Source organism: Natator depressus, chromosome 7 (genome assembly GCF_965152275.1).
Source record: "Natator depressus isolate rNatDep1 chromosome 7, rNatDep2.hap1, whole genome shotgun sequence".
Classification (NCBI taxonomy): domain Eukaryota; kingdom Metazoa; phylum Chordata; order Testudines; family Cheloniidae; genus Natator; species Natator depressus.
In genome coordinates this window covers 80,176,690-80,196,791 of record NC_134240.1, presented here as the reverse complement: position 1 = coordinate 80,196,791, position 20,102 = coordinate 80,176,690, and the positions used below count along the sequence as shown (strand labels likewise).

At 41.4% G+C, this 20,102-nt stretch overlaps 1 protein-coding gene across 4 annotated transcripts in view; it reads left to right on the top strand.

Annotated features, from left to right (window-relative positions):
- HERC4 (HECT and RLD domain containing E3 ubiquitin protein ligase 4) overlaps positions 1-20,102 on the top strand; it is an 81,674-nt gene that overhangs the window by 30,443 nt on the left and 31,129 nt on the right. For all 4 annotated transcript variants that reach the window (XM_074958879.1, XM_074958876.1, XM_074958877.1 and 1 more), the window contains exons 11-16: positions 5,086-5,210; positions 9,490-9,549; positions 9,691-9,802; positions 10,431-10,620; positions 13,676-13,848; positions 14,696-14,815. In XM_074958879.1, the coding sequence (XP_074814980.1) occupies positions 5,086-5,210; positions 9,490-9,549; positions 9,691-9,802; positions 10,431-10,620; positions 13,676-13,848; positions 14,696-14,815 (780 nt within the window). The remainder of the gene's footprint in view (positions 1-5,085; positions 5,211-9,489; positions 9,550-9,690; positions 9,803-10,430; positions 10,621-13,675; positions 13,849-14,695; positions 14,816-20,102) is intronic.

Sequence of the window (20,102 nt, the reverse complement as noted above, 5' to 3'; positions counted from 1 at the left end):
GTTGGTTTTAGTATTGAAAATGCATAACTGCATAGTACAGGTTGTAGGGGGAATCTGGAGGCTTTTGTGGCTGGATTAGTTCACAGTTGGGATTTTGGACGCTCAGGAAAGTGAAAAGCCAGTTGTTGTTGTTTTTGGCACCTAGAATGCACTTGAAGCTTTTGGTAATGGGATGCATGTCCTCTTTCCCTTTCAGGCAGGCTCAGACATGAGTGGGGTTTGAACTACTTGTTTTTTGCCACTTCTCAGCAACTCTTACCAGCAGCTAACTGCCCTATTGTTCCTTGCCCCAGTATCTGGTATTCCATCCAGCAGTGATGGATAAGGATGTTTAGCTGATCGTTTCTGCTACAGTGATTAGTAGCCAAATAGTTTGTTGCTGACATTTTAAATCGTCATCATTAGATTTCAGTACAGTCTTAGACACTGTGACATCAGCAGTTTGAGACCCCCTTACCCTCCCCTTTTTGTCCTATGACTGCAGAGGTGTTAGTCCCTCACAGCATGTGCTAACTGTGTGTGCTAAACAGTCTATTCCACCTTGGGTTTTGTCGTGATGCTGGGAGTATCTTTCCCAGACCTGAAGAAGAGCTGTGTGTAGCTGGAAAGCTTCTGTCTCTCACCAACAGAAGTTGGTCCAATAAGAGATATTATCTCACCCATCTTGTCTCTCTAATCTCCTGGGACCAACATGGCTACAACTGCACTACATAAAACATTACCTCAGTCATTTTGCTTGCTTGTTGCCTCAGTTCACAATCAGTTTTTCTTCTGCTTAAACTGTGAGCTTTTTGGGCCTCAGACCTTCCTTCTTAAATGATTGTGAAGTGGCTAGCACAGTTCTCTGGGTATTATAGAAATAACACCCTGACTTAGATGAATGCGGGCCATTCATATGTTCCCTGGATTTACTGTTACAGGCTGTCTGTCAACTCAGGCAGACAAAACTGCGTTGGCTTACTTTTACTTAAGATTCTGAAGTTTTTCTTCACAACCATAAAGGCTAAAAATGTAATTATTCTTAAATGAAAGCTTAGATTACAAGCATAGTTATATAGCAATTTTTTAAAAAGGCAATGATGTATTCATGTACAGATCTACCTTGTCTAAATATACACAGGGTCTTGCCTAAAACCTTAATTTTTTTACAGTTTGATTAGTTCAAAACAATAGTTGCCCAGCAATCCAATTTAAAATGCCATACTCCAGACCTTGGCCACAAAATTGAACAAAACTTGCATATTACTTTTTTGTGATTAAGACTATGAATATTGTAGTATTTTTGGAATTCTGGATGAAGCAGTAGAAGAAGTTAGTTCCAACATAAATTTTAACAAGTCTTTGTGATTTTTCTTATTTGTTGTTTTGCGTTCAGCACCTGGGAAGAATATTTCAAAATATTTTAAAACTGAAGGCTCAGTATTTTAAATAGAACTGGAAAAGAAACAAAAAATTTATATGTAAAAATGCTCAGATGTCTTTGGTATTTATATAGGTGCAGTGCGGTGTTATTGTTTTTTGTAGGTAACATATTAAAATCAGTTCCAATAAACTGCCAAAATAAGTTTTTAAGTACGTTTTGACAAGAATTAGATGAGGTTAACTGGAGATTACTGATGCATGAGGGACCATTCTCTATCTTTATTTTGCTCTATAATAAATTCACGTATCCATAAAACTTTAGGTGCTGTAAGCAGGGCTCTACTTTAGTACTCTTAACAGTTTAACACTTTGTTGTTACATTATGCTTTTCAAACATTGTTCAAATAAGCAGGAATTCACCTGCATAAGCATATAAGGCACTGTTCCTGGTTTTTAGCAGAAAGCAACTTTACAGAAAATATTCTACTTGTCTCATTTTGTCCTGTTTCCTGTGTGCAGGCACACAGATACTGTGCATGATTAACTCTGTGGCTTGGAGGGAAGCAAAAACTTATTTTTTTAGTATATTAATCAGGCATCCAAAAGTGTGTTAGTACCCTCTCAGATATAGAATAAAGGTAGTTCCCTGTCCTTAAGAGCTTACAATCTAAATAATAGATAAAATGGACACAGGATAGGATAAAGGAATGAGAACATACCAAATTTCAACTAAATCGTGTTGCTTTTTATGTGTCATTAGTTTCACAATTTTTTCTTAATTTTCCTTTTTTAATTTAAATTTCTCCTCTCCCCTTTTTGTGCTCCCTCTTGCTGCCTCCAACCTTCTTCCTTTAAAACAGTGCCCTTCTTGCACACCACCTGTCTATGTCCGTTTTCCCTGACACAGACCTTGTACAGAGAATGAGAAGGTTTCAGTATGAGCAATTATAACAGGAGTTGAGGCAATGCCCTTAAGAGTTGAGAGTGTTAAAAGTTATAGGTGTGAGGTTTGATGGGAGCAGGAGTAGTAGGGTTGCCATGTTTCTAATTGTTGATAACTGGAACCTCAAGGCACTGCCCCATGCTCTGCCTCTTCCCCCAAGGCCCCTCCCCCTCAACTCCCCCATTGCTTGCTGGATGGTCTTCACCCCCTCTCCCCCCCCCCCCCCCCCCAGCTGGGCTCCCTCTGCTTCAGGGCTGTGGTGGGAGCTGCTGCAGCCTGACAAGGAGCCTGCCTGCATGTATGAGGCAGCCCTGGCTGAGCAGGGGCTGGCACAGGTTAATGACCCGGCGCCTCCCTCTACCCCACAGTAACTGGACTTTTGGTGTTTGCCCAGTACATCTGATTGGACACTGCCACGTCCACTTTTTGACCATACTTTCATGTTACCTGGCAATCCTGGCACCAGGAAAACAGAAGCCAAAAACTGGACTGTCTGGGTAAAACATGGATGGGTGGCAACCCTAAGGAGTAGGGGCCACTGTTTATCAGGCAAAAATGGAGTTGGTCAGAGGGGAAGTCAAGCTCCACTCTCACTACAAAAAGAAAAGGAGTACTTGTGGCACCTTAGAGACTAACCAATTTATTTGAGCATAAGCTTTCGTGAGCTACAGTTGAAGTGAGCTCACGAAAGCTTATGCTCAGATAAATTGGTTAGTCTCTAAGGTGCCACAAGTACTCCTTTTCTTTTTGCGAATACAGACTAACACGGCTGTTACTCTGAAACTCTCACTACAGTCTCCTTTCACATAGTGTTTGAGGGAAGTTCTGCATAGCATTTGGATTGGGGGAGGAGGTTAGTCAAAATAGCTACTGAATGTGGTGACTAACGTTATCTGCATCTTCAGTTCCCATTGGAGGCTGGGAGCACCTGGAAATATGAATTACTCCACTGAAGGAACCAATGGTAGCACAGCAATTTAGCAAGCCATTCTGCTAGTATCTGGTTTGAGATTGCATCTGGGAGACTCTTAGGGGAGTGGATATTTAGTATAGGTTAGGTCAAGTTCTATGGAGTTTGCCCTGGGTTTTCCTTGTAGTGAATTTTCAGCCTCAAGAAGCCAAGAGTGTTTAAAATGTTGTCCTGCCTCCCTTTTCTTCTTAGTGCATATCTTGTGTATAAAGAAGTTAATAGAATGCTTCCAGGTTTTCTGCAGAGTTCCTTTCACTGCAGTGGGGAAGCATGTAATGAAAAATGAAATAATCCCACTATCCTAGGGAGTTTCAGTTGAGCATGTATTAATCTGTTAAGAAGAGCACTCCCTTGTGAGTGTTTGAGTTACTGCTCAGGAGTGGAAAGCTATTTGAACTGTTTCTTAAATTTACCCATGATCAGATTTGCTCATGATACCAAAATGGGTGCTAATCACAGTAAACCAAAAATAAATTGCAGTGACCTGTGGTGATTGAAATGGTGAGGACTGCAGACAATAAAAGGGATTTAGTAGTAGTAAATGTAAAATCCAGCACTAAGTGGGAGAGGAAGGGGGACAGCAAATGAGGTAGAGATAGAACTTGACAAATATATATTTTTGTACTAAAGTGAGTTTATTTTCATCTTGCCTCCTTCTTCCTGTCCAAATACTACTTTTTGTCATATTACCAAGCACTGTAGTTCATAGTCTTAGTGTTTTAATGTCATCTAGTCTGATCTCCTGTATATCGCAGGCCACCACCTGCAAATTAACCCAACAACTGAAATTAGACCGAAGTATTACAACCCAGAGGAGACAAGACTATTATATGCCACAGGCAGAGACTAGAAGGGACTGAGGTGCACCAATACCTGAGGCCCTTGCAATGGCAGGTCAGTGTTTAAGTGAGATATTGCCCAGATAATCCCAGCAAGTGACCTGCACCCACATGCTTCAGAGGACAGTGAAAAAACCCTCAAGTTTACTGCCAGTCTGATATGGGGGACACTTCCTGACCCCACATATAGTGATCAGTTAGATCTTGAATGCATGAGCAAGAACCAGCCACCCAAGCACCAGAGAGAGAATGCTCAGTGTTACCTCAGAGCCCTGGTCCTCCCTATCCAACGTCCCCTCTCCATCTGTGGCCGTCCCTGATGCAGAGGGAGGCAATCCCCCCCACCCTCAGTGTGTGTGTGTGTGTGTGTGTGTGTGTAAATAAGTGTAAGTGTAAAATCAGTATTGGGAGGGGTGGGATGTGTAATCAGCGTTGGGAGGGGAGGTGCCCATAAGAGGATATCTTCCTCAAGAAATGACTCTCAGTATTAAAACATTTAAGAAATATTTATTTCACAGCAAGTAATATTATCTAGTCTTGCATAGTTAGTTATTCATTTGAAATTAATCAGTTTGTATTAAGCAAATTGAAAAAACTCATTGGTTTTCACCTGCATTTAACTTGTATATTACTCTGAAAATCTGCTGTTGTTCTTTATGCTATTTCAGTAACATATTCTGTACGATTTGAAGGGATATTACAGTGTAACTTAGATGTCAATTGCAGTCAACATTCAAAAATTTATTTCCCAGCTAGAGCTAAAAGGCCTAACACGAAATATACTGTATTCAAATGAAAGTTGTATAATCTGGTTTCTGTCCTCTAACATGGTATTTCACTACGGTAATATTCTCATGGAACATGAATGTATGAATAAAGAGTTTTGCCAATTACATTTTAGGGGGTCATTTTCCTCAGTAAGACTGATAAATGAGAAAATTATTCTGCTGACATGCCTCTTCTAAATTTAGAACATGATGCCACCAGATGACTTCAGATGTCCTGACGCTTCAAAGCAGATCTGGACTGTGAATGAAGTATTTATTCAGAAATTGCTGACTTGTCCATCTGGAAGGCTTCCTGTGGAGATAGCTGAGTAAGAACAAATTAAATTGTTGAGAAAAATATCTTTGAAAACTAAACTGAATTATAATACATATACACAGTTATGAAAGTTTTTTACACAATGTTTTAATTACTGTCTTTGCTGTACACATCAGAGCTTTACTCTTGACTATGCTGCTTGTAATGCAATTTAAAGCCTTATAGTAGTTCTACTTCCTTTCTGTTGAAGCAACTAAAAAAAAAGTAATTACAAACATTCAAAATACAAAATGTGGACTCAAGGTAGGGATTATGAGATATTAGTGGGGTAAGGTGTGCATAGGGACTCAGGTTTCTATGGGTTGTCTAGGCTGGGAAAAGTGGTTGTGGTTAGGTAACCGTGATCTTTTCCCTTGTTTAGATCAGGGGTCCTCAAACTTCATTGCACTGCGACCCCCTTCTGACAACAAAAATTACTACATGACCCCAGGAGGGGGGACTGAAGCCTGAGCCTGCCTGAGCTCCACTGCCCTGGTTGGGGCGGCCAAAACCTTAGTTCCACTGCCTTAGCTAGGGGGGAAAAAAGCAGAAGTCCAAGGACTTCAGCCCCAGGCAGGGGGCCTGCAACCTGAGCCCCACCATCCCAGGCTGAAGCCCTCAGGCTTCAGCTTCGGCCGCGGGCAGAGAGGCTCACGCTTCAGCCCCGGGCCCAATAGGTCTAAGCTAGCCCTGGCGACCCTATTAAAATGGGGTCATGACCCACTTTGGTTGGGTTTAGATCCATGTTAACTCCTTTTACCTCAGTACAGCTGGTTGAGATCTACCTTGATCACTTGTTATCACTTCTTATACAGACCTTTAAAGAACAGTAAAGTATTGGGAATTTGACATCGGGAGAGATGACTTGCGTAGGAGTATTGATAGAAAGTTGGCCATCAAAGTAATGCCTCAGTAACACAGGTGACGAACAGGTCAGGCTTTTGAGGGAGAGTGAACTGAGAATCTCAAAGGGAAGGAAGAGAAGGGTGAACCAGGCCATGTGCTACCAGCTACCTCCATACATAATGTAAAACTGTTTTTGTAAGTTTTTTGTGAATGTCAAGTTTGCTGCCATTCATAACTAATAAATGAGTTGGGACAAAAGAGATTCATCTATAAATGCTGCCTGTAATACAAAGTACTCTTCTGTTGTCAGCATCAGATTAGAGTGTTGAGCAGTGTTGGTTGTCTGGGTCTGCAATATACTCTCGCACGTGATTCAGAAGTGAGAACATCATCAAAAAATAGCCACTGACTTTTGAATGAGGATCCTACAGGGGCTGCTCCTGGTGGGACAAAGCAAGTGAGAAACCTGCCCCTTTGACAGGTCTAAAGAGACAGACCTCTCAGCTAGAACACAGATTTTTTTTTCAGTTGAGCTTCCCTGAGTTTCAGGGAATTTCCCTGTTCCCTGGTGTTATACCAATAAAATAAAAACCAGCAGGATCTTATTAAAGGGGAAAAGGCAAAATACCACATTTATTGTGAATACAGAAAGAATCATAGTAAGCAGTTAGTTATAGCTATAACATTCCATTCAATCTCATACTCATACTCTCACACACACACACACACACATTCAGCAAGGTTGTTATCATAGTTACCAGCCTTAGAGTTGCTCATGCCAAGCCACTGGCCAGGTGGCCTGGACATGAGGAGGGAGCAGGGCCTTGTCTGATGCTCCTGGAAGGTGCTTTGCAGAATCAGATCCCAAAGTTCTCACTCTGTAGAGTCTATTTTTATAGGAATTTCTTCCTATGCCAGTCTATGGGAATTGCTTTATCATGCTGTTGCTGAATCAATCAGCAGATAACACATTCCTGACGGCTCCGTGCTGCTAGATGTTATCTTGTTCTTTGGTTCTCCCATTCTTGAGGCTGTCGGGTGGATTCCAGTCTGCCCTCCGGGGGTCCTCTGGTTATTTCCACTTGACACCTTCTTCAGCCGATGGACACTGGATTCTTAGGCTGGCACCTCCCTGATCATTCAGTTATTATCCACACCAAGCATCCATCCACATACATCCTCTATCTCTATTTTAATCACAATTGTTAATACAACAAAAGGGCGGGGAGCCTCTGGGTGCTGTTTCTGTTGTTAGAGTATTGCTTTGAGTCTCTCTCTCTCTCTGTGAATTGCTTTGAGAACAGACTCTGTCTTAGAATGTATTAACACAATTAGCAGCTTACAAGTTTCACACACAGAGGGAGAGAACCAGTACCAAAAACCAAGAGACCTCTTAATTAGTAATACCCTGGAATTTAAACTATGGGGACTCAAACTCATTTGTGATTTTAATACAGAACTTCTTTAATATAATTGAACACTGGTGGGCCAGGCTGACCATGTTTATTTCTGAGTGTAGATGGCCCTTCCCTATTGGACTGAAATACCTATAGTTACAGTATAAAATAAAGAGAGATCCAAGCAACTGAAATATTATTTCCTCAAGCTTATTAATGCAGAGTTCTGTGGATTTATTATTGTATATGTGCAGTATATTCTGTAGCTATTCGTTGCGTGAGATACAGTGTGCATGTAGTTTCCCACTTTTAACATTTTTTTTAGTGAATGATACTAGCTATTCATTGATGTTCGTTGACTTTTTTAGCCCTCTGAACAAATTCATACTTTGAAAATTAGCAAAAATGTTTATATTCACAAACTTCACATCTAACAGTATGCATCTAGGAATAGGTTGTAAGTGAATTTTATTTTCACACATTCACTTTGCTAGTCTGAAACGTGTATCTATAATATGTAATAAAATGACAGGCCACTTGTAAGAGGGGATCTTGTACCACTAACTAATTTGTGTTTTGGTTGTGGATAAATGTTGGATCATATTAAAGAAGTTCTGTATTAAAATCACAAATGAGTTTGATTCCCCATAGTTTAAATTCCAGGGTATTACTAATTAAGAGGTCTCTTGGTTTTTGGTACTGTTTCTCTCCCTCTGTGTGTGAAACTTGCAAGCTGCTAATTGCGTTAGTACATTCTAAGACAGAGTCTGTTCTCAAAGCAATTCACAGAGAGAGAGACTCAAAGCAACAGAAACAGCACTCAGAGACTCCCCGCCCTTTTGTTGTATTAACAATTGTGATTAAAATAGAGATAGAGGATGTATGTGGATGGATGCTTGGTGTGGATAACAACTGAATGATCAGGGAGGTGCCAGCCTAAGAATCCAGTGTCCATCGGCTGAAGAAGGCGTCAAGTGGAAATAACCAGAGGACCCCCGGAGGGCAGACTGGAATCCACCCAACAGCCTCAAGAATGGGAGAACCAAAGAACAAGATAACTTCTTGGAGCCGTCAGGAATGTGCTATCTGCTGATTGATTCAGCAACAGCATGATGAAGCAATTCCCATAGACTGGCATAGGAAGAAATTCCTATAAAAATAGACTCTTAAAAAGTGAGAACTTTGGGGTCTGATTCTGCAAACCAACTTCCAGGAGCATCAGATGAGCATCTGACAAGGCCCTGCTCCCTCCTCATGTCCAGGCCACCTGGCCAGTGGCTTGGCATGAGCAACTCTAAGGCTGGTAACTATGATGACAACCTTGCAGAACCTCTGTGTGTGTGTGTGTGTGTGTGTGTGAATGTGTGTGAATGTGTGAATAAATATGAGATTGAATGGAATGTTATAGCTATAACTAACTGCTTACTATGATAACAACCTTGCAGAACCTGTGTGTGTGAGTATGAATGAATGAGTGAATAAAGATGAGATTGAATGGAATGTTACAGCTGTAATTAACTGCTTACTATGATTCTTTCTGTATTCACAATAAATGTGGTATTTTGCCTTTTTCCCTTTAATAAGATCCTGCTGGTTTTTAATTTATTGGTACAACATAAAGCCAGGGCCCCATTATCAGTTTTCATAGAGCAGATATCTTTTTGCCAGTGCTATTAGACATCTATTAGCATTTAAGTTCCACTAAAGAAGCTGCCTAAAAAGCACTATATAAAAGTGATTGCCTGAATTCAGAAGTATTTTCTTGTAGAAAAGTACCAATTTTATACAGGTTTATTTTTCTTTGAGAAACATTGGGAACTTGGGGTCTGCTGTTTGTCAGTTCCTATACACAAAGCTGTCCAATGAAAATTGTTTTGTTTTGACTATCTCAAATTAGCATTTTGTCTTATCCAATTTCATTTACTGAAATTGCAGATAGGCATGATTAGATATTATGTGAAGTGTCACTGGGGTATATATAACAATTTATAGTAAACAAAAACTTTCATTTGATATGTAAATCTAATGTTTCTTATGAATGTTTTTTAGTGAAATAGATGGAACATTTTCTTCAGCTGGCTGCCTAAACGGGAGTTTTTTAGCTGTCAGGTGAGTGGATAGTCTTGTAAATTTTAGATTTCAAGATATTTTTATTTCTGCTTCAATAAACTTGGGGTGGGGGGGAGAGGGTGAGGTGGGGATAGGAGGTGAATGCAAAATTCTTACTTTTTTTTTTCCCCCCCCCTTCAGCAATGATGATCACTATAGAACTAGTGCTCGATTCTCGGGGGTTGATATGAACGCTGCTAGACTACTATTTCACAAACTTATAAGTCCTGACTATCCTCGTATATCACAACAGGTTTGTCCTGCAAATCTTCCTTGGATCTAGTTACACGGATTCATAAATTCTGTAGTGTTACACCTTGGTCTGGTTCTTTAGTATAAAAAAGTAACCTTTATACACCAGTTCTAAGTTAATGAGGAGTTTGTAAAAACATTTTGTAGTGGCAGCAGTAAACTACACAGTACATTTTCTGTGTCTAAATGTCTGTGGTTTTAATTCCTTTTCTATTTTAATACTATAATACATACATAGATAATAGAACATTATAATGTGTATAATAATCTAGGTCTGTTTTTTCTAAATTACTGTGGTTTGTGTTAAGTATTGTATATTAGCTGCACTGTAACCTTCATCTTTCCACAAAGCACACTTTAAAGTGTTTTCACTGTGAAGGTTTTGCTGTGGAATAGTTACTGTTTTTATCTGAGGTAAACTTTGGTACATGAAGTGAATAGCTTCACTGTTGGGCTTACGCACATACATGCAGTAATACTATTTTCAAATTACTATTCTGCACTGCACATCTGCTAGTATCATGTTCGGATGAAGCCCTTTCATTAACTTTGTGTTTATATCTTCAGATGTTTGCTTATTCATTTTTTGTTTTAAAATAAACTGACTTTACTTCTATGCAATGTTGTAGGTTGCAGCTAGTTTGGAGAAGAACCTTATTCCTAAATTGACTACTTCCTTACCTGATGTTGAAGCCCTAAGGCTGTATCTCACTCTACCAGAATGCCCACTGATGAGTGATGTGAACAATTTTACAACACTAGCTATTCCTTTTGGAACAGCTGTTGTAAATCTAGAAAAAGCTCCACTGAAAGTACTTGGTAAGAATTTTTTTTAAATCTTCTATGTTGAAACTCTTTCACTACTGATTTTCAGCTAGAATATGGAAATTACAGAAATCAATTCATAGGATCTGCAAAAATTTCTGTCTGTATAGTTCTGTAGAATCCCTCAAAGAAAGAGTGAGGAATCTAGTTCTTTCTCTTCTTCTCTATTACTCCATCACCGATCGGTATGTTCCTAATTGGGTAGGAAAGCGTATATCTTCCTTAATGTCTGGGTGAGCTACTTGCCAGTCCATAAAATGGATCGGTTATCATTGTCTTCAGTCTGATTCCTTTTGAGAGTGACTCTGTAGTTCATGGATTTCTTTTAAAGGATTTAGAGGGTTTTGTTGTGCTCCTGTTGTTAGACTGATATAATTAGCGTTTACATTTTCTGTGTTCTCTTCATACTCATGATTATAAGTAAAATTTAAATCTGCATAATCAGGTGTGTTTTCACTCATCTTCACTCTTCAAAGAATGTGGGTAGAGGGAGGCGGTTGTTTTTCCAAGAAGTCATATGGTTACACTGCTGTCATGCTAGAAGAGTCATAGCTCACCTCTCTTGCCAAGCAGCATCCTGTAGGCAGTTTCCAGGATTGTTAAAGAACAGACATTGAATTCACATCTTTGGTTTACCTTGACAAAGCATTTTACCATTTTCTTCAATAGGTCTCACTAGTGCCGCACAGAGGGATATTGCCTCCCTGTTCTGAGCCAGGATGTCTGTTCATTTTCAGGCTAAAACCACCCTAGCTTTCTTACCCTGTTGCATTACAATTTCATATCCTTTTAGCTGTCTTTATTGCTTCAACATCTTTTTAGAGTAGCAGCCGTGTTAGTCTGTATTTGCAAAAAGAAAAGGAGTACTTGTGGCACCTTAGAGACTAACCAATTTATTTGAGCATAAGCTTTCGTGAGCTACAGCTTATGCTCAGATAAATTGGTTAGTCTCTAAGGTGCCACAAGTACTCCTTTTCTTTTTAAGATCTTTTTAGACAGTGCAGCTTTCACTATATTTTCCCATTGAATAGCTGTTTGACACGTTTTTCCCCACAGATTTTCTGGCTTTAATTTACATTTGAATTATATCTTATATTTTATTTCCTCTGTTTATAACAAAACTGATTCCGTTAGAGTGTCTTGCATTTAGGTAGCTGTTTTATTGTGCAGAGTTAATTTATAATGAAGGAATGTTCTAATTTAAAGACTTAACAGTGTTGTGCTAGGTACAGCTTGGTACTTCAAAGGTTTGCTGCACTCCCATCATGTTACAACTGTTTCCATAGAAGGGGGCAGTGCTTTAGGGAGAGCTCTATAGCTCCTCTCATTTTTCTGTCTCCATACACAGCTGCATACTGACAAACATGCAGCTCTTTTGGAATCCCCTTTGTCTGCCTATTCAATATGCTTACCTTGCTGCCTCTTAATTTCCCTTCAAAGTTGCCCCGTGCAATAGATACTAGCATCCATATTTGTCAATAACTTCTATTTTTTTCAAAATTCCTGCATTAAAAAAACCCTAGAACATTTCAGCATAATGTCCCAATGTCCCTATTTTTAAGCCAAGGATCTGTAATTTCTTCTTCAAGCGATTGCACCTGTCCATTCCACTGTAGGTATGTGTGTGTCTTGTACACAGATGTCAGAGATTTTTTCCCCCGCAGCTGTACCTTTTGGGGTGACTTGAGTGCCCTCTGTCACCACATGCCATTGCGTGCTCGTATAAGAGGGCGGAACCACCTCGACTCCCCTCAGTTCCTTTTTACCGCCTGTGACCGTTATCGGAGCCATCTTGGTTTTGCTAACTCAAGTGCCTTCCCTCTCTCGTAGATAGATGCAGTTATTGTTAGTTCTTAGATTTTTGTTTTCTTAGCTAAATTAGTGTTATGTTTCAGGGGTTTTTTGGTGTCCTTTTGGACTGTTTGTCCTTTTTTTAGAACCAGGCTCAGTATCAGAAAGATGCCTTGCTCCCCGAGGTGTAAGTTCTGTGGGACTTGTTCAAAGCCTATGCTGGTTAGTGATTCTCCATCTAACCTGCTTTAAGTGCTTGGGTGAGGCCCACGTTAGTGACAAGGGCTTCAGATCCTGGTCAAAAATGACATAACAGCAAGGTGTAAGTGCTTGCTTATGAAAGCAGCACTGAGACTCCCTTTGGAATCATCACATGGGGAGAGCACCCCAAATACTTCAGTGTCGGTACGGAGTGCTCCATCAAAAATATCTTCGGCTTCTCGATCACGATCACCGGTGCCAAAGAAGAGACACAGACCTTCCTCGGGCTCAGCATCTCGCCCACCAACCTTGGTACCAAGGCAAGACAGAGTCAAGGAGTCTGCTAAGCGTGTGGCAGAGAGAGCTGCTTCAGAAGCCTCGCCATCTAAAAGGGATTCGTTGCCTCCTGAGCTGATGCCAGGCCTGTCGGAACTGTCCCTTGACAGACAGTTGAGGAACCGAGAGGGATGCAGCTGCAAGGGACTTGCTCAGCCTCTCAGTACTAGTTTTACTAGCTCTCTGCCCCGCAGCTGCGGCCCTGGGGCCAGAGGAGCTGTCATCTCTCCCCCACACACACCCCCCCACACACACACCCCCGGCAGCTCTGGGACTGGAGAAGCTGTCAGCTCCCCACCACAACCAGGAAGGCTGGAGGTGGGATGTTTGTTATAGCCCAAGGTTCGCGATTGCCAAGGGCATTATAGCAAGGATCTACTGTACCAGCATGTAGTGGCATGTGTCAACAGAGCATGCTTAAGCCACCCCAATGGGTAATGCTGAGGGGGGAAAAAAATCTCCAGCATCTGTGCAGGAGGCGTGAGCCTACACATCTTGAAGAATAACAGTTACGGAAAGGTAGATAACCATTTCCCATTCTAAACAGTTTTTCTACACCAGTTCATTTCAGTAGAGATGAAAACTTTGTTCCTATTTCTCCACCATAATCTCTTTATAGCTTTCAATCTCTGGGAGGTATAATTTTTAGGAAGAAGGGCCATATAATACTGACAGTTGTGATTGTAAGTTTTACGTTTATATGCTCGCTCTTTATTGACAGAAAACTGGTGGTCTATACTTGAACCTCCATTGTTCCTCAAGATAGTGGAGCTGTACAAGGATGTTGTGGTCCACCTCCTAAAATTATACAAGATTGGTATCCCCAATTCTGAAAGAAGAATCTTTACCAGTTTTCTACACACTTCTCTCAAAGTTCTGGAAATTTTACATAGGGTATGTCCTGAGCTGTTTTAAGCTAATTGATGTTTCCAAATTGCTTATTTGGTCAACTGTTGTGCAGTGTTAATTAAGTCCCTTTTATTTTGTAATCAGTGAAGGAGTGAAAGTGCTCTGATTTAGAGTTCTTCTATGGATTGACACTGTATAGTTTTCTTGTTAGCAATGCCTTCTGGATGTCTAAATCACTGGAATACTAAATTTTAGTTTGGCGAGCATGCTCTCATTGGCTAGGACAGTTATCAGTTTTCATGGAAACACAAATTGAATGGAGTAATTATATTTGAGAGGATACAGTAAAATACATTAGAAGACTCAAACTTTCATTTACCATAATAAAATTGAGACTATAAATTGATGTGCAGTTATTTTAAGACTGCAGCTAAAAAAAAGAGATCCTTGAACTTTTAAATGGGCAAATATGAGATGGCCACCCAGAATGTGTTTTCTAGTGGATCTCACAAGGCTTCATTCACTCTTAAGTCTGCAGTAATTTTAAAATGACAGCACTGTACAGTATGTAACTATACGCTGCAGCTATCGCTGTTCCATTTTTCTTGCAATTTCATGGGATTTCTGAATAATCTGCATTCAACCTCCCCTATATCCTTTCTTCTGGTCTTGTGGGCATTGGACAGCTTTAATGTTTACTCTGTTGGGAAGGAAAAGCTCTTTCCTACTTTTTGTTTGGTAAGGTATCTAAGTTCAGTTAGACTGACGTAGTTTAAATTGTTTGTTTAAAAAAAAAAAGATTTGTTATGGTAAACATTAGAGCAAACTTTTTGTAGCAAGTAGTAATGAAAAATAAAAATAATGAAAAGTAAACAATCATACTTTTCTTCAGGTAAATGAGAGAGGAGGACAAATTATACAGTATGACAAATTTTACATTCATGAAATACAAGACTTGATAGACATCAGAAATGACTACATCAACTGGATCCAGCAGCAGGCATATGGAATGGTGAGTTTCCTGTTTCTTTGCATTCCCTTTTAAAATATGGCTCTAGCTTCCCTCTAGTCTTTGGGTATTGCTTGTTCTTTGTAAAATGCCTTCAAAAATCATGGTGGCTGAACGGTGACTGTGTTAATAAGGAATAAAATTAAGGTTGTTCAATTTCATATTAACGAAATTTTTAGTATAGAAAGAGCCCTTACTGGTCTAGTGCCTCATCTGCCACAAGGGCTTTCAAAGTCAGATACACAAGCAAATATACAAACACATCTCAAAAGGTAGTTGTTAATGAAAAACCAACTTAGTATTTTGAATGGAGTTCCACAGGGATCTGTACTAGGCCTGATATTATTCAACATTTTCATTAATAATCTGATTTAAAATTTTGTGGATGCAACAAAGATTGATGGAGTGGTAAATAATAAGGAAGACCAGGCAGTCACACCAGAGTGGTCTGGATCACTTGGTAAATTGGACCTATTCAAACAAAATGTGCTTTAATAGTCAAAGACAAAGTCATCTTGGAACAAAGAATACAGGCCATACCTGCAGAATAGGGAACTGAATCCTGGAAAGCAGTGACTCTAAAAATGATTAAGGGGCCATAGTGGACAACCAACTGAACATGAGCTCCCAGTGCAACACTGTCAAAAAGAGCTAATGCAGTCCTTGGATGTGTAAACAGGAGGGTAGTGATGAGGAATATGGAGATGACTTGACCTCTGTATATAGCATTGGGGAGGCAGACATCTAGTTCAGGTATCTGTATTTTTAAGTATAATATTGCAAAATTAGAGAGGGTGCATAAAAACCATAAAAATTATTTGAGGGCTGGGAAAAAATGCCTTGCAGTTAAGACTTAATGAACTCAAAAGATTTAGACAATCAGAGAGAATAGTGAGAGATGACTTGATTATAGTGTATAAGTACCTTCACCAAAGACAAAATACCAGATACTAACAGATCCTTTAACCTAGTGGGGAAAGACAGCAAGAACCATTGTATGTAAATTTAAAGCCAGACAAATTCAAATTAGAAATAAGACACGGATTATGAAGGTGATTAACTTTTGGAACAAACTACCAAGGGAAGTGATGTATTCTTCATCATTTGAAGCCTTCAAAATTGGATTTTTTTTCTGGATGACCTGCTTTAATCCAACACAAATTATTGGGCTCGTTATAGGGGTTATTGAGTGAAAGTCTGTGGCTTGTACTATGCCAGGGATCACACTGGATGATCTAACTGTCCTTTCTGGTCTTAAAAATCTGTGAATTTATTAAAACCTTCCCTTACCGTGTATATGTTTTTTTTATTATCTGACTGTCGAACCTGAAACTGTAAGTCTGAGTTCTTTATAATTGTTACTTCTCTTGTTAAAACTTTGGGGCATGATTGTTTGCTCAGTTCCTTGGTGAAGTTTGAAAAAAATGCCAATTGAAGCTCTGAGAAATACCACATTTTGTCCATCACAGATCACATTTTTGTACAAACTGCTTGAGGTGAAGATGTGTTCCAAGGAAGTGAGTTTTGTTCTTATTGAACCAGTAAGTGAGGGGGACATATCTTTTATCTTTTGCTTATGGAAAATGCTAACTTTCATTCTTTGGACATGGTCCAAATTAAAACAATTCTTTAGCACTGAGCTTCATACCAAAGAAATTCTTGATGGCCCTTTCAATGGGAGGAATTATTCTGTCAGCACTTCTAATGTGGCTCTTATTCACTTAGTGCTATTTTCAGCGTATGCATTAATGGTAGGGAGTTCCCCAGGGTACAATGCCTGACAGAGTGGGGTCCCAGTTTATGACTATGGCTCTTACACACTACAGTAATACAAATAATAACAGGGGCTTTTTTTTAGCTGAGTGTCCAAAGTCTGGCTTATTGATGGATGGGCTGAATCCATTTCAGGTCATCCTCCCTGACTGTTCTTCCATTCCTGTGTCATCCTTTTAAGGTACTTTGAGGGAGAAGTTTCAGTACTGACACCGGAAAATGATTTCTCTTACTGGTAGCTGAAGAACGTCAATGGTGAAGAAGGAAATACAGTAAAGATTTTTCCCACTATAAAGGTTTTGTCAAAAGTTGATAAAATCTCTTCTCCTTTCTGTACAAGCTCAACTTTTTGGGACCTGTTTTTTATTTATCAGAAGAGAGTGTTCTTATCTTAGTCTCTTCACCCAATATGTATATCTGTATTCTAGATCTCATTGCAGGTGTATTTTTTCACCCTTTTGTCCAGTTCAGATGAAACCTCTTCATTGGTGGATATGTTCTTTATTTTTGGATCTACAGAGGTTTCCTGATCAAACTTTTGTTAGCCTCAGCATAGGAGGATCTCATGCTTTTGTGATGGCTTGCTTGTTAGATTTACGGGATTGATATTTTTTGCCGCTATTGCTTTCATTGGTTTCTGGGCACAAATGCTCTATGAAAAGTTGAAAACACTTGTTAGGTACTCTCTAGGCACATTCATTGTTGAGATTTTGAATATGAATTTCAGCGGAGAGGGGAGCCATTATGTGTCATGACTGTGGGTTTTTTTTTTGTTTGTTTGTTTTTTTTTGTCAGTTGGTCCATAACACGATGGACATCTTTGTCCTTTTTCTTTCCCTAAACTTTAGAGGACCTGATTCTAGAGTCTTGTTTCAAGAGGAATTTTTATTGATTGATTGATTGATTTTGTACGAGTCATTTGAGGTAGTCTGTTGAGCTACATACTTGGCAAGCTTTGGTAGACCAATTCAGTCACTTACTGGATAAACTTTAACACAGTCCTTCATCTGGAACCACTTTCCCTCCAGTCAGTATTCTAGCTCTGGGATCTACTTTGATTAATAAGCTAACTCTGGGAATAAAACTTTTTATATGTACAATGTCTTGTTTGCTTCAGTTCTTCTTAGCTAAAATCTGATTGTAATATTCTTTTGCTAGACTTTAATTGAAAGTTTTAGTGGTCTTCCAGAATTCATTAGTACAGTTGTTTTTTTACTCTTCTAGCGATGGAAGTGTTTGTCATCTTAAAAATACCTTCTGGTGGTTCAGTTGAGACCAAATGAAATTTTCTATGAACACAAATAGCATATCGTATCATAGCTTCTATTTGGGAAACACAGCTTGTCAACTTCTTGGGCTCTGTTCCAAGTCACTGGAAGAGCTTTGCCAATGCCAGCCTTCAACCATGAGGTACACATGAATTGGAAAAAGACTATTACAGTCTAATAATAAAATACTAATATAAAGAGTTGTTTTAAAAACAGTTGAGATTTTATTTAAAGGACTTTACTGTAGTCTGAGTGATTTAGGGAAAAAATAACAGGTGCCATGTGTACAAAAAGCTCCATAAATGTGCACTTTCACATACATTATATTTGGTGAACTTCTAGGTCAGCTAGTGTTTCAGAGAAGGTAAGGTGTGTGTGGAGTATGTGTGTTAAATAAACACCTTTGTAGTTCTCATTTTGGCCATTAACTTTTATAAGTGGGGGTTCTTCGAGTGATTGCTCATGTGTATTCCCCAATAGGTGTGCGTGCTCGCCACATGTACCGGTGCCGGAAGCTTTTCCCCTAGCAGTACCTGGAGGGGGGATCGCCCCAGCGACCCCTGGAGCTGCGCGCTTCCCCCACCCTCAGTTCCTTCTTGCCTCCAGTGAAGGTGCATCGGAACTACTCTGCTCCAGCTTTGCTGTAGCTCATCCCCAGAACTGCTTGTTCGTTCAGTGTTAGTACCTCTAGTTAGTTAGCTGCTCAGTTAGTTTGAGCGCCCGGGCTGGGGCATGCCCTGGGTTTTAAGTCATGTGACACTTGTAGGCGATCTATGCCAAGGAGTGACCTGCACACAGACTGTTTATGCTGTTTGGGAGAAACCCATATCTGCGATAGTTGCAAGATTTGCAAGTCGTTCAAACCTCGGACCAAGAGGGAAAGAGACATAAGGCTCTGGACCATTCTGATGGAGCCGGCGCTGACCCTGACTCTGGCGTACCACTCCAAGCCGGCACCGCGGTGTTGGTGTGCGGCGACCTTCTGGAGCCTTCGACCAGTCAGCACCGCTCCCTGTCCACAGGGCACAAGAAGGCAAAAAAAGATGCTTTCTTCGCAGCGGCACTGAGGAAAACCCAGGGCAGAGGCTAGACCCATTTCAGGCAGTCCTTGATCCCCTCCAGCCTCTAGGCCTCCAACTCACGTAAAGCGGAGTAGCCCGGCCGCTTCAGACCAGTCGGCACCACTCCCCATCCACGGGGCACAAAAGGCAAAAATGATGCCTTCTTCGCAGCGGCACCGAGGTAAACCTGGGGAGAGGCTAGACCTATGTCGGGCAGTCCTCGATCCCCTCTGGCCTCTAGGCCTCCGAGTCGCACAGAGCAGAGTAGCCCAGCCGCTTCGGACCAGGCCTGTCCGGATGCCCTCCACTCTGGAGGCCCTGCAGGCAGCCTGGGACGTCCTGTCCATGCCAGTATCAGGAGCGCCGCCGATGTCAGTCCCGCGCTCCAGGGGCAAGCCACCGCTGGGATGTCCGCAGTCGCCCCTGGCTTGGTACCGGTCTCGGTCCAGGGAACATTCCCGATGCCATTCGCTGCCCAGTGACTGTTCAGGGCAAAGTCCACATGGATCGCCCTCGACTCCCACCAAGCTGTCTGGTTGGGTGCTATCCGACTGAGACTCTTGGCACCACTCCACTTCAAGGAGTGAGTACCGATAGGACTGAGACAGACGTAGCCAGAGGTCCTCGTCTCGGAGGGGTTACTGCAGCCGGTCACGGCATGGACATTGACACCGTTCCCTCTCAGAATCCCGCTCCAAGACCCCGCCAAGGCATCGCATCCGCAGCCCCAGGCCTCAATCGCCGGCATCTCGCTGTCGCCGGTCCGCCATTGGAGCCGATTGCAGAGCAGCTGCTACTGATGGGACCGGTCTTCTACTTCGAGATTGTGGTCAGCGTCACTCCCGGGACAGCAGCAGGTCGTTGGTCGTCCTGGCTTCCGCTCGTAGTCGTCCCTCCGTGGGCCAGGCCAGCCGGGCCGAGTAACCTGGCCTGCCGGGGCTGCAGCAAGTGCAGTGGTTCCGGGCACTGTGGCTGGCCCAGTGGGCACTGTGGCCCCTGACGCAGCCCTGGTGGGGGGCTTGGTCGGTAGCCAGAGCCTCAGAGACACCATTGGCCTCCCTCTCCAGACCTGCGAGGAAGGAGTCGGTGGGACGTACATCCCCGGCACTGTGCCCGGAGACCGTCCAAGTGGTGGACCCTCCGGTGCCGGCGGACACCCAAAGTACCGCACCGGCCTCCTCGGACTCC